Source organism: Phodopus roborovskii, unplaced genomic scaffold, assembly GCF_943737965.1.
Source record: "Phodopus roborovskii unplaced genomic scaffold, PHOROB, whole genome shotgun sequence".
In the NCBI taxonomy this organism is placed as follows: Eukaryota; Metazoa; Chordata; class Mammalia; order Rodentia; family Cricetidae; genus Phodopus; species Phodopus roborovskii.
The window spans coordinates 2,788,051-2,803,325 of NW_026125562.1; the positions used below are offsets into that span (position 1 = coordinate 2,788,051).

Below are 15,275 nucleotides of genomic sequence, written 5' to 3' on the forward strand. Positions count from 1 at the left end.
CCTTTAAGAAAAGTAGTGGGCGACAGCAGAGACCAGCATGCATATCTGCTGTTTGGTGGCCTTTTCACTTTACCATGCCCTCTAATCCCCATTCTCAAAACCCACCGACTATACTGCTCATTCTCAATGACCCTGAACAAGTTACCAAAAGAAGTCCAGTGAAAAATATATGTATTTCTTATATTAAAAAGCAAATGACCCATATCTAAATAGCACACGTGTGTGTGTGTGTGTGTGTGTGTGTGTGTGTGTGTGTCCTTTTTGTGATGAGTGTGTAACCATTCAGTCATCTCCCCCACACTGAAATAGCTGTTTAATTTCAGGTAATTGCCCCTCTCCTACCACCATCTCTATGTCCCCAGCCCTCGCGGTCACCTCACACAGCTGTCTTCAACCCTACCCCTTTCTCATGCTCTATCTGCCAGGCCTCACCTGCTCCCACTCTCCCTTACCCAGCTTAGTGCACATCATGACTCTCCTCCATGAATTACCACTCTGCTGCCTTTTCCTGTGGCTGTCCCTGCAGATCTCCAACCCTACTTGGTTTGCCTGTGTCCTCCCGGAGTCTGTGTCCTGAGCTGAATGTCACTAGAGGACACACAGATGAGTGGGCATTACTGAAATCGGGCTCACCTCCAGCTGGCAGCCGTACTCTGCGTCCTGTCCCAATTTAGAGACTCACCTTCCTGCCTTTCTTCTCAATGTATTTTCATACCCCACATTTTACCTCAGCTAAGCCTCTCCTTTATTGAAAAGATAGAACTCATTAAACTCACGCCCCTTTACACCTCTACTTGTCTCTCCGGTCCTAGGACAGTGTATGACGGCTATCTTGCCTGTGGTTACAGGGATGACATGACCCTCTTCCTGTAAGAAGTCAGTCCTAGACTTAGTAGACTTCCTAGGGGAGTCCTTACCCTCTTGGTGGAACAGATTGGGAGGAACTGGGATTGGAATGTAAAAAGTAAAGTAATAAAAAAAAAAGAAAAAATTTAAAAAATGCCCACCCAAAAGGTGGAGGAGGAGGAGAAGAAGTCAGTCCTTTGCTTGGGCTCTAGAATCCACACAGGCATAATCAAGGATTCTGTGCTTAGTCATGTCTCCCTTGAATGGACCATCTTTGTCAACATACAAAGAAACAGCAGTAGTGTACCCATGTCTTAAGAACAAAGCTCGGCCTCTTACCTCTTACAGCTGTGTTGCTTCTCTGTTCTGCCCCACTACACAATTCTTCCATCCCAAGACATTCCAATAGTCATAAATGCAGTCCTGTAGAGTTGGAAATCAGATTGGAGGATTGTGTGAAAGAGGCAGTAATAAGACAGCCAGCACAATAGGACAGGTGTGAGACTTAAGGGAAAAATAAAATAAGAAAGGGACAGTAGTGGAGGTCCTGGGTAAAGAGATAGGAATGAAATAAGGTTATAGAAGATGCAGGTCAAACATTGGCTGGAAAATGTGCAGTAATCTTTAAGTGTCCTGTTTGTTGTTATGACTATGAACTCAGTAAGTGTAGTTCTGGGTTTTGCGCTGTGCCAGCTCTATGATTCAGAAAATGTCCCTAATCTCTATGGTCTCAAAATGAGAATGTTACTCGCTGATTGGAGTGTTGAAGATGAATGAGATGATGTGTATAGGACATGTAGTTTATATCTGGAATGTAAGTTCCCAAATCAAGGCAAGTGTGTGATGCCTGTGTGTGACCCCAGCACTTGGGATTGAGGCAAGAAGATCATAAGTTTGATGTTATTCTTGACTACCTAGCAAGTCTGAGGGTACCCTGGAATACTGAGACTCTCAAAGAGCCAAAACATAATGAATTCTCAAGTCACCACCATTGTGAATGACATTGTTATTGTTTTTCCCACAAGAGTGTGAATTTGGGGCTGGGAATATTGCCTGGTTGGTAGGAAGCCTGCCTAGCATACACAAAGCCTCAGCACCACATAAAGCGTATGGTAGCACATGCCTGGGATCGCAGCACTCACGAAGGAAGAAAAGGTGAAGTTTAAGACCACCCCATGACACATAGTAAGTATGAGGCCAGACTGTCTCAGGAAAAAAAAAAAAAAAAAAAAAAAAGAGTGTAATTGTCCTGTGGTGGATTCTTACAAGTTACTTAGCTACCAATGTATCAGCATCTCAGAAGGAAACAGCAAGGCCTGTTTCCAAGTCCTGGTCCAAAGCTGACAAAAAGACAAAAAGGCTCCCTGCCCTTCAGAGCCCCGAGCAGATATCCCATGAAGCCTTAGCCTGTGGAGCTGGAGAGCCTGGTTATCAAATATTTGCATCCCACAGGATTCTGGAGTAAACGCAGACAAACCAGACACAGGCATGCTAAGGAAGGATTATTACTGGGAAATGCTTACTTTTCATTCTTATCTCTTCCACAAGGTTTTGAACATTAAAGGTGATTTATAATCCATGTATACCCTTGTCAAACATTCATTTCACCTAATGTTTTCCGGATAGAAAATATAAGACTGGATATCACGGGGGAAATACAGTTAGCAAAAGCTGGCTGCTGAAGAAGCTTTCTAATTGTGGCACTTGTCGCTCTTTTGTTTAGGTTTTGATCAGTATGCAGCTGATGTCTGGTGACCCATGTTTTAAAACGTAAGTTGATAACCAGTAAATGGATTGTCATCTGCAACTATGATATAAATTGAAGCAGGTGTGTAGGCAGACTGTGGTAGACTGGCCTGAATGTCGCAGACATGACCGTTTCCTATTACAGGTTATGAATCATTTGCTATCTTTGGGTTTTCAGGTTTAAGATGAAGTTGTACAAACTGAGGTTTTCATTTACTTTCTATTTCCTTATTCACCTCTTTAATAGATACTCAGTAGGTGTCTTACAGTGTGTGGTACTGCATTCTACTTATACTGTACTTATACTGTAAGAAACAGCCAAGTAATGACAAACAGAGGAGCCTAGGAATAAGCACTCTGGTAAGGAGTAGCATGGGAGCAGGATGATGCTGTGAAGAGCTTTTGCTGTTTTATATCATGTATCAGGGGAGGTCTCCCTGCTTAAGATGACATTTGAGTAGACTTGAAGGAGGTCGGAAACAAGACACATGGATATTTAGGGAAAGAGTATTCAAGGTAGAGAGAATAGAACAAAGCCTTGAGAGGGTATGGTTCCCAGCATGCTCAAGTAACCGCCTGGAGACCACATATCTAGAGCAGAGGGAGTGGAGAGCTTGGTAACAGGAGATGAGGTCAGATGGTCATCTTGTGGGCCATTAGAATAAGGACTCCACTGACCTTCTGAATACGATAAAAGGCTACAGAGGTTTCCGGTGAAAAGTAAATGCTCTCATTATGATTCAAGGTAGACAAGAGACAATCTGAGGGAGCTGTGATGGGAATAAGGACAAAAGAGGTAGATCGTGTAACCATTTCATTAGCTAATGTTTCTCTCCTGAGAAGCCACACGAGGAATGATTCAGAGCTCAGATGTAAGACACAACAAAACCCACATCTAAAAAAGAGAATTTGTAAAGCATTCTGGTGTGGTCCAAATTCTTGCCTTACAAAGGAGGAAGCTGAGACAGAGCAATTGTCTTGGCCAAGTGTGTCTGTGTGGAGCTGAAGGTAAATAGCTACTGGAGAGATGTGTGCCCCGCTCTGCTGGCTGCCCCATCAGTGTGGGACGTGTGCAGCAGAGAGTGGAGGGACTCTAACCACCACCGTTCCTTGAAAGACACAAAGTCCTCACTGAGGGGGCGGCATGGGCTAAGCTCTGATAAATAAGAATGTACACTAAGCATGAAAGGCGTGTAGAGACATTCCAGGCAGAGAAAACAAGTTGGCTCGCACATAGGGCATTGTGGTGCTTGGGATATTTGTGGAACATCCAGTAGATGATGGTGTCATTTTAGGAGGTCATTTTTCACAGACTCTGAACATTACTTTAAAATTAAAATAATCCCCAATTCTTTAACCTGCAACTATGCTGTATCAAAGGATCCTGACAAAGAATGTTATACATTTTTTTTAACAAAAGGAGTGATAGAACAGAGCCAACACACAATGGGCCCTTGGTGGCTAGTCACTGAATTGGGTTGCCCCGGGCAACAGAACTGCAGCAGCCTAGTTAAGATTTCAGATTCTGAGTGTGCTATACTAACAGCCCATGGTCAGCTTGTTCTGTCTGAATGCTAATTACCCCTGTCTTTGAGCACTCAACAGAAATGACTCCTGAGTCTCTGAGACAGCAGGACACTATTGTCAAATTCACAATAGTGTCAGATGTGTTGTTGATGTAATCGCCTGTGGAAGGGAAGACGACTGATATTTAAGAATCCAGGCTTGCAGACACAGGCCAGTCCCTGGTGATTTATGACTATTATTGTAGAGCTCGTTCTTTGCTTGAATCTTTTATACATTTTCCCCATGAAATGTTTTAATTGAGGTTTTTTTTTTTCCCCTTCTTCAACCAAGTTATTTGTGTTATTTAAACATGTAACTTAGCTGGGCCTGGTGGTACAAGACTGAGGCAGGAGGATCTTCATGATTTCAAGGCCAGTCTGGTCTACATACAGGTTACTAAACCAAGCAAGGCTACAGAGTGAGATCATGTCTCAAAACCACACCCCCCAAAAAATATCACAACAAAAGTCAAAATACAATTATTGGCAATTAAAGAGGTTGCTCAAAATTGGACTTGTGAAGAGCCTTGGGCATCATACTAGGAGATGGAGCTTTGTCCCAAAGGCACTATTGAAGGCTTTGTCATGGCTGTAAGACAGGCTCATATAGCCCAGGTTAGTATCCAGCTTGCTATGTGCCCAAGGATGAGCTTGATCTCCTGGTCCTTGTGCCTCAACTCCTAAAATTACAGGACTATGGTACCACATTGGATTCTCTCTCTCTCTCTCTCTCTCTCTCTCTCTCTCTCTCTCTCTCTCACACACACACACACACACACACACACACACACACACTCCACAAGACAGTACTCTTTCTGTTCCCAGTATTTTGTTGTACAAAAGCCCCTTTCCCACAGGCAAGAGGCTCCGCTCGGTGATTAAGAGCCTTGCAGAGGACCAAATTCAGTTCCCAGCACCCATGTCAGGTGGCTCACAATCATCTGTAACTCTAGCTCCCTGGGACCCAGCACCCTCTCCCACATTTGTTATCCAGGTCTTGGGGTTCTAAAAGATACTTATGGGTTATTTAATGACTTTGATTTCATCCTCAAAGGGCTAACTGTAATAAGCAGCTTGCTAAGGCCAGGTACTGGCCGCACAGTGACTCTCTAACTGTAGTTCAAACCTTCAGGCTCCCATGTGATTCAAGATCTGATCCTTAGACTGTCTGTTTCCAGGCCTCCCTCCACATCCATGTCAATACCCATCGCCGGAGAACCCGAGTCTCTAGAAGAGGATAGAAAAGGCGGGGAGACACTCAAAGTGCATCTTGGAATAGCAGGTATGGGTATATAGCTTCCTGATCCCTTGGTTTCTGAAAAACGATACTATTTAATTTCTTAATTGATTCCTAAACCCGGAGGGGCTGTCTGGATGGCTCAGCAGGTCAGGGTGCCTGCCGCCAAGCCTGATGACCTGAGTTTAATCTTTGGAATCCACACAGTTTAAGGAGAAAACAGATTGTCCTCTGACCTCCACAAGCATTCTGTGACACATGCTTGTCCACACACACATACACGAAAACAAACAAATGAATGCAAAAAGAGATTCCTACAACCTACCCACATGTAAATTTGTATGCACTCTTGACTTGGAATATGCCAGTTGGTATGTCAGCCAAGCCAGTATTTTATTTGTTTAAAGTAACGTGACTGATAGTAACAGCTGAATGTTGTGCTAACATTGCCTCTCACTGGCTGCATCCACTCCTTACAAACATAAGAACCTCCAATTTTTCCCATTCCTCCCTCGTGCTGGGCACATTCACCTGTCAGCTCTTTGGTGTTGCTCTTCCTCATTCCCTTCTTGTTGCTTCTCAAGCCTCTCTGTGCATTTGATTTACCTGGGGGCAGAAGGTATCAAAAACACACTGCTAGCAGCCAGTTTTGGACTTGGTCAACCCAAGTTGGTGCCTGGAACTTTATAATGCACACCAGTTCAGCTCCTTTGTTGCTGGTGCTGGTCCCGAGCACACTTAGAGATCCACTTCCCTAGACATCTTCCAGTAGAGGCAGAATTTACTGTGGTTGCTAAAAGCAGGGTAGGCAAGATGCCAACCTGGCCACAAGCAAAGGACGTAAGAGTTTCCTTCTATCTCCCAAATTATGGGGACAGAGTATATTGTTGGAAAGAAAGGTGAAGTATTAGGATTAACATTTTCACTGCCTTTTCAAATGTGCAATGATAGGGTTTCTTATACGTAATTTTGAGTATGGATTTCTTGATTTAGGACCAGCTAATCTTATGAATACTGTTAAACTTTCCATCAACTCCCCCCTCAGCACTTAAATATCCTGAGCTGTTGTCTATATTGAGAAAATGTAAAATAGACCTATTATACTTATGATAGGATAATATCCATCTTCTCTATCTTCTGTTGTTTTCTAGACTCCAGCAGTCCAGTATTGGATAGGTAGACAGATGTGAAGTATCATCAAGAAAATACATATTTGGGGCATGCAACACAGTTATGTAGACAAACCAATACTGCTTGGATTCTTTTACTTTTCTTGTTGCTATGACAAAAGGAGGATATTTGGGCTCACAGTTCCAGGGGTTGCAGTCTGTCGCTGTGGGGAAGTCATGGTGGGATGGGAGTGTCTGCTCACATTGCACCCACAGCCAGGAAACAGGAAGAGAAATGTTCATCCTGTCCAGATGGTTTTCTGTAAATGCTTGTGTTCAGCTGGTTTCCTCTTTCCTGTTTTTATTGAGTCCCACTCTGCTCAGTTAAGCCTCCCTGGAAACACCCTCACAGACACATCCAGATAGGTGTCCCTTAGGTGACTCCTAGTCTAGTCAAATTTGCAGTGAGAGTTAACCATCACACCGTCCATATATTGTTAAACTCATTTGCAAGCTGATGTGTATCCTGTCTTGATGTCTGCGGTTACATGATCTCCAAATCCCGTGGGAATTAGTTCAGTTCTCGTACGACTCAGCCACTAATTCTTCCTTGAAGCCTTCTCTTCCCTTGTCTCCTGCCTTCATGACTTTTCCTCTTCTCCATTCTTCGGGATTTCTTGAGCAAGCAAGATAGTTCAGTGAGTAAAGACACTTGCTGCCATTTCTGATGACCCGAGTTCAATCCCTAGGCCCCACCGAAGGAAGCAGAGGTTTGCCACAAGCTAGTTAGCTAGTTGTCATCTGGCCTGGCCTCCATGTGTATGCCATATAGCGCGCGCGCACACACACACACACACACACACACACACACACACACACACACACAATAAATGTAATGGATTTTTTAAAGCCTAGAATCTGTTTGTAATTGGCAGCTTCAAGGGGAGGGAAAGTGAGTCTTCTTCAGGAATGTGGCCTCTCAGAGGCTACCCATGCTCCAGTAGATGTCCTACACAGAGGCAGCACTAAGGGGATTCAGTGGCTTTAAGAGCACAGCACGTTAAGTTGGTAGGGAAAAGTGTTGGAGAAGTACAAGAGGAATTGGAGAGGATGGTGAATCTGATCAAAACACATATACATGCATGAAATTCTCCAATAATAACAAAAAAAATAAAAAGAAACTTCCTCAAAGTGCCAGTGCTATAGCTATGATAGAGAGCACTTGCCTGATCACTTGAGACCCTGGGTTATGTTCCCAGTCCTTCAAAAACAGAAACTAAGGCATAAAAACACCCCCCACCTCCTCTCCATCATTGCTGTTCCACAATGGGTTTGGGCCCCTCTACTTAGTTTTCTGGGCAATCTGGTCCACACCCTATATTTAACTGTCTCATAAATACAATGTGGCTATATAAATGTGTGTTAAATACTTTCCATTCTCCAAATGTTTTGGGGAAAGTCCACTTCATGACACACATCATTACTGAAGTTTTTGAATTCATCTTTCTCCCCAGCCAGACTTTGGATTCTTTGTGATCAGTGCTTTATAGCCCAGAGACCAGGGATAGGTCAGTGTGATGAGCATTGACTGTCAACATCACATACTTAGTGCAGATTTGCCTAACTTTTTCTCCTAATGCTCAGGTATCCTGGCACAAACCAGTAGCTAAATCCCTTGCTTAAAGTCACTGAAGTATTTCTTTCATTCAGCTCTCAGAAAGGTCGTCATCAGCTGGCCTGTGCTCAAGTTCAGCCTCTTTTCCCAATAGTCATCTCCCCACTGCGCCAGGTGCTGACTTCACCAAACCATTTGCTGCTCTACAAGTTTGCTGTACCCTATGTCCTTCCCTCCTCAGCAAGCTGCGAGACTCCTACATTGGCAGATCCTGGGCTAGTCTTCTCTCTGAGGTCTCATCCCATGAATAGGATGCACTGGCCTTTGGAGTCCTTAATACCTTTGGATAATGATGCACACACTGTATTCTCTTTGTTCGATCTCCAAATTTTGACCATGTGTTTTGTCTCATTTACTTTGTGTCCCCAATGCCTTAGTTTCACCTATACCACAGACAACTGGTTTGATAAGAGCTTAATGAACTTTTATATGGGTTGAATATATTTTGAAAAGCAGAAGAAAGATGGCTGAGATCTGAGCCAAACACTGGGATAGATTTTGGGCATACAGGAACTCCATGAACTATCTCCTGGAGAGGGTTTTGTTGGAGCTAGCCTTTGGGTTTGGGTTATTGTAGAGAGATTTTTGGGATCCTTGCATTCTGCCTAGACATGAGGAGTCTTTTACACAGGACCAGTAGGTTGCACGTTGGGCAGCATTTGTTGGCCCAACTGTGTGCACCATCTATCTCACTTAGAGAATTACTGCTGTGGCAAGTACCTCACTCAGCTGCTTCCTTCTGCTCCTAAGTGAACAACAGTTCCAGTGTCCAAGTGTTTTACACTAATGCTAAACAGTCACAGTTCTGTCTTCTGTGGAGGATGGCTGCTTCTGCAAATACATAGTTGCTATCTAGACTATGAACATGCATAAGGAGCTACTGGAAACAGCGTTGGAACTGCTTTGTCTTTTTACTTTCAAACTGTACTATCATCAGTTTCTTTTTTACTATTTTTTCTAAGGTTTTATTGATTTTATCTTTAGCGTTTGAGTGTTTTATCTGTAGGCATGTCTATGCACCACATGCATGCAGTGCCTGTAGAGACCAAAAGAGGATATTGGTTCCCTGGAACTGGAGTTACAGGTGGTTGTGAGATGCCCTGCGGGTACTGGGAACTGAACCCAAGTTCTCTGGGAGAACAGCCATCCAGTGCTCTAGACAGCTGTGCCATCTCCAGGCTTGAAACCAACTTCTTAAGAACTTGCATCTTGGGTACTACAACTTATGCTGTGTTGCTAAGTTACAGCATTGCCCCCTGGATAGCCTAGCACTAGGAAGGCTGACATCAAAGCACATTACTGTTGTGAGTTCTGAACATTTGAGATCTCCTCAACTCTACCTAAAATCAAAATAGAACAATGGTAAAGTGGCAGGGCATGGTGGTGTACACCTGTAATCCCAGCACTGGGGACATCAAGGAAGGAGGGGAAAGAATTGAAGGCCAGTCTCAACTACTGAGTGGATTTAAGGATAGCTGGGGTTATATAAGACCCTGTCAGATAGGTAGGTAGGTAGGTAGGTAGGTAGGTAGGTAGGTAGGTAGATAGATAGATAGATAGATAGATAGATAGATAGATAGATATAGAGATAAAGATAAAATGAATAAGTAAAGGAAGGAAAAAACCACCAAAATCCAGCAGCTTCATGAGAATTTGTAAGAATAAGATTGACTTATTAGAAAAATGTTGAACACATGCACACACACACACACACACACACACACACACACACCTAATGGTTTTAAGATACACTACTAGTAAACATTATAAAAGTACCTTAACTTTCCAGTGAACTAAAGTATTTAAGCAGTCTTTAATGTCTTGCAATGTAGTTGTTTTCATTGTACCAATTTGAAGGGATCTATCATTTTGTAATTCATTTTCCTTGATTACAGACTTGCAAAGTAATAAATCTGCAGGTTAGAATACAAATTGGACATTGACTTAGTAGTAATAATAACATCACATGACTTGTTGCAGATCTTTCAGCAAAGAGTGCCTCTGTTCCAGATGAACTTGGTGCCTGGGGACATTCTAGAACATCAAGCTATGCAAGCCAGCAGTCCAAAGTATCAGGTAGAGGCCCACAGTGGGATTCAACTCCTTATTGTTCTGAAGCAGTGGTTCTCAACCTTCCTAATGCTGCATCTCTTCAATACAATTCCTCATGTTGTGGTGACCCCCAACCTTAACATTATTTCCATTACTACATAAGTGTAATTTTGCTACTGTTATGAACTGCAATGTCAATATTTGTTTGGAGATAGAGGTGTGCCAAAGGGGTTGCAAACCACAGGTTGAGAACCATTGTTCTAACGGGCCTTGAAGCCAGGTATCATGGTACACAACTGTTATCCTAGCAATGGGGAGGCTGGGAGAGAAGGATGGCAAGTTCAAGACCAGCCTTTGCTTGTTGTATAGCAGATACCTGTCTCCAAACAAAATAAAATTCAATAATAAACTTGAAACTACTGTGGTATGGGATAAAGAAATAACACCTCAGAAATGACAGATGGTTCAGTAAAGTGCTTGTCATGCCAGCAAGAGAACCAGAGTTCAGTCACCAGCAATCACATGACAGTCAGACACCACACACACCACTGACCTCTATACACTCATTCACACATGTGCATCTACACATATGTGTGCATGCACCCGTATCAACATGTATACACATACAAAAGAAAAGGTTAGAGTGTAGTATGTCTGATATTGTTAATATTGCCAAAGTGATTTTTTCCGCTGGCAGGGTATAGCACGTGTCACTCCCGGTCGTCTAGTTTCTCCGAGTTCTGCCACCGAAGAAATACCTCAGTGGGAAGTACATCAACAGGAATTGAAAGCATTCTGGAGCCATGTGATGAAATTGAGCAAATCACAGCTGAACCAAATCCTGACACAGCCGATAAAGAAGAAGAATTCCCTGAGAAACTCACCAGGTACCCTCCCTCGTGCTGACTCTACATTTAAAACGTCTTTATTTTCATAACACGAGCAATACAAAAGGTAGAAACTACTGTGTTTCTTTTCAAAGGTGCCCGGTGAAGCAGGATTCTGTTGAATCTCAGCTGAAGCGGGTTGACGACACCAGAGTGGATGCGGATGACATCGTGGAGAAAATCCTGCAGAGTCAAGACTTCAGCCTCGACTCCAGTGCAGAAGGTGTGTGGAGAACAGATGAGTACAGATGCTGTGGTCCCCAGCTATGTCAACCCATGTGGTCGGGCTACCATGGCATATGTGTAAAGTCAACCCCATGTCCGCAAAAGCAAAGACAGTTTGTAACTTGTCTGTGACCAAGGCTGGTGACATTGGAGAAAGAACAAACTTTAGTGATGAAATCAAGTGAAGGGGGTGTGGTACAGCAAATTCCTAGAATGTATGAGGCCCTGGATTCTGTCCCTAGAACTTGGGGTTTGGGGTGAGGGGAGCAAAGATCGGTTTTAAAGAAAGCTGTAAGGTCCATACACTTTGAGTGCTGTGTTCCTGGCCCAGTTTGGAGGTCTGGAGTGGTGGTCTTGAAACAGTGGTGAATAGAATCCTAGAGTCTGTCCTTACATTTTCCACAGGAACTGAGAATTTATATGGCATCAACTTGAAAGGTGCAATTACTCACACTGGGGGAATTGAGAACACTTAACAGTGGACTGTTTTCTTGTGTAACTGGCTGGAAATAGAAATAATTAAACCTCATGAAAATGTGTGGAAAGAGCTGTCATTCCTGTTCAGAGAAAAAGAGCATTGGGGGAGTTGGTGAGGAGCTCTAGGCTGCCTTTCCAATTGTCTCTTTCAAAGCCTCTATAAAACTTTGATACACTTTAATAAATGCAAAATATAGATTACTACAGTATGTATATTATTTGATAGTCATCTGATAACCGTACGCTTAACAAGCATTCGAATTTATGTGTTGCAGAGGAAGGACTGAGGTTATTTGTGGGGCCTGGGGGAAGTACAACCTTTGGCAGCCATCACCTTCCAAACAGGTATGTCACACACCAAGTCACATTCTGCTAAAACGCAGCCCGTTTTAATCCATGAGGAGAGGAAATGTAGCTCAGCTGTTAGTTTCCAGAGTGACATGAACAAGTGTGATGGCTTCTTCCTTTAATCCCAGCATGTGGAAAGTGAAAGCAGAAAGATCAGGAGTTCAGGGCCATCCTCAGCTACATAGTGAGTCTGATGCCAACCTGGGCTCTGTGAAAACAAAATTGCAAGTCAAGGACAAAGATAGTTTCCGTTGTGCTGAGGCTGAAATAGGACAAATGCATGTGCTCGCTTGAGAAGACTGGAATACTCCTTCCTTTCCTGGATGTCTTCAACATTACGCTCTGTTAGTTTACTGCTTTATTTAAATATATTTTTAGAATATATTGGGCAACAGAGCACTGACAATTGTAATATAAAAAGAATATTTAGAACAGAATCTTAGCCTAATAATTCAGGCAGAACAAAGCAAGCATTGCCAGCCAGGTCTCTTAACCTGGGTGAGCAGCTGTGCACGCACTCAGCAGTCAAGCTGTTATTGACCTTAGGGACATTTCACTTTTTTAAACAAGAAGTGTGCTTTCATTTCTATTTTTAATTTTCTCTGCATAATTTGTATATATGGTTGTTATAAAGATTTCTTCATGTGTGTATGTATGCTGCGCACGTGCGTGCGTGCGTGCGTGCGTGCGTGCGTGTGTGTGTGTGTGTGTGTGTGTGTGTGTGTGTGTATGCTGGGGTGGGGGAGAAGTCTACAGAGGCCAGAAGAGAGTATTAGATATCCCTGGAGCAGAATTACAGACAGTTGTGAGACACCCCATGTAAATGCTGGAAACCAAACTCAGGTCCTCTGGAAGAGCAGGAATGGCTCTTAACTCCTGAGCCATCTCTCCAGCCCCTAAATGGATATTTTTTAAAACATTTTTTGAGGCAGGGTCTCAATGAATAGCCCTGACTGGCCTGGAACTCACTATGTAGAGCAAGGTAGCCTCAAACTCACAAACCTCTATCTGCCTCTGCCTCTGCCTCCTGGATGCTAGGAATGAAGGCATGTGCACCACACCCAGAAAGATTTTCTCCTGTCAGTTTTCTCACAAGTTGGAGTGAGATGTAGCTGGGTATGTTCTTCTGTGTCTATTCGGTTTCAACTTCACCGAACTTCTTGGATATCCGTGCTTATAGATTTCATCAGATTTGAAAATTCTCCAGCCATTATTCTCCATATATATATATATATATATATATATATATATATATATATATATATATATATGCTTCCTTCTGGTATTCTGACATTCAAATGCCATTCGTATCTTCTACATGCTCAGCTATAGCACCAGCAACAGACCAAACTAAGAATTCTACCCACATCCCATTTGGTGAAGCAGTGAGCTTCCCAGGCTTACAAAAGTAAGGGTGACTCATGGCAGCTGCATTACCAAGAAATTGTACCCCATCATGACTGTCAGCCCCCCGCCCAGAAGCCCAGCACTTACACAAGGTGGAGGCAAGAATGATCAGACTTCAAAGCCATCCTTGGCTACATAGAGAGATATAGAGCAGCCTAGACTACTTGAAACCCTGTCTGAAAAAGAGAAAGGCGAGAGCCTGAGGAAGAGAGGAGAGGTATAGAGAGGGGGAGAAAAGAAAATGGAAAAAAGTTACACTTTCTGGAAAAATATTAAGCTGAAGACTGTCATCATTAACACCATGAAAACCCTATGCACTGCCCTAGCTGAGGCTGATTTTAGGATTGTCTGTGTGTCTGTGTATATGAAACCTTTAAGCCTTATAAAAATAAACTCAATAGAAAACCACCTGGAGCCAGGAGGCGGTGGATCACTGAGATCAAGGCCGGCCTAGTCTTCCAGGACAGCCAGGGATACAGGGGGAAACCCTGTCTCAAAGAGAGGGAGGGAGGGAGAGAAAAAGGGAGGGAGGGAGAGGGAAGAAGGGAGGGAAGGAGGGAAGGACGAAGAGAGAAAACCACCTGGTGTACCTGGGAGAAAATTGCTTCATGAGTTGCCACCTCTACAGTTCTGAGAGTATCCCCCTCACTGCTCTTTCAGGGTAGGATCTGGAGCCTACGAGCAGGTTGTGATCAAACGCTAGAAGTGACATCAGCAGACAGAAGCTTCCCTGTGTATGTGAGCTGTGGACAACAGGTATTTCGAGGTGTTTTAGTCAAGCATGTAAGAAAAACGACGACCCTGTTTTCAAAGTGACATTCATCTGTGAAGAGGAAAGCAATGCTGACTCCTTCCCAAAGCCCCCTCCGCCATCATTTCCAAGACACTCACCCCCTGAGGGAGCATGTGAATGGAGGGTGGAGGCCTACCCTGCCTCAGCACCCAGTCTGCTTGTGCCTTCCAGGCACCCAGGAGGAAGATGGCCCTGGACACGTCTGAGAGTGATTGTGGTATTCCAACATGAAAATCTAAGCTGGGGTGCTCAACAGGTCTGGGCTCTGTTTTTGAATTTTACATTTAGGAGACAGTATGTGAGGTTAGTTTAAACCCATAAATGCTATCAAAATAATTGTAATTACTATTAAAGTAAATCTTCCATGTCCTGTTTCCTATAGCATTGTACTAAGTATATTAACTCCTTTTATGCAATAATTGCAATAATTGACAGGAAGTGGGTGTCCGTGCTTTGGGAAAACATTATAACTTAAACATTTTAAATACTTCATAATTCTAAATGAGTCAGACGTAAGTCGAATATGACAGGTGTGTCCAAGTCTGAGATAGTTGTATGGGAGGAATGTTGTGACTGTGCAGTATATATTGTTCCTTGTTACTAATATTAGATGAACTGTAAGAGCCCCAGTAGCACTCTGTAAGAGTCAAGGTAAGCTTAATTAATAGTCAGTAGGTTAGACTACCATAGGCAGGCTAGGAGAAAAACTGTCTCATGACCCATTCAGTACTAAGACATGCTGGTCTCAGCAGTCAGAAGCAAGACTGTTAGAGGATCAGGAAAATGGCATCCTTCCTAAAGAAGCCAGACTTCCGTGAACTGACACTTACTGAGCAGTGCTAATCTCACCGGCTGCTTGACTGGCACTTTTCGTTTTCTTTACTGTCAGAATTTAGCTGTCTGAAGCC

At 43.3% G+C, this 15,275-nt stretch overlaps 1 protein-coding gene across 1 annotated transcript in view; it reads left to right on the forward strand.

Annotated features, from left to right (window-relative positions):
* Positions 1-14,491, forward strand: part of Eeig2 (EEIG family member 2) — a 46,613-nt gene extending 32,122 nt beyond the window's left edge. The window contains exons 5-11 of the mRNA XM_051177697.1: positions 2,570-2,616; positions 5,336-5,439; positions 10,159-10,254; positions 10,928-11,117; positions 11,213-11,340; positions 12,095-12,164; positions 14,235-14,491. Coding sequence (XP_051033654.1) covers positions 2,570-2,616; positions 5,336-5,439; positions 10,159-10,254; positions 10,928-11,117; positions 11,213-11,340; positions 12,095-12,164; positions 14,235-14,277 — 678 coding nt within the window. The 3' untranslated portion in view covers positions 14,278-14,491. The remainder of the gene's footprint in view (positions 1-2,569; positions 2,617-5,335; positions 5,440-10,158; positions 10,255-10,927; positions 11,118-11,212; positions 11,341-12,094; positions 12,165-14,234) is intronic.
* Positions 14,492-15,275: the final 784 nt, after the last annotated feature.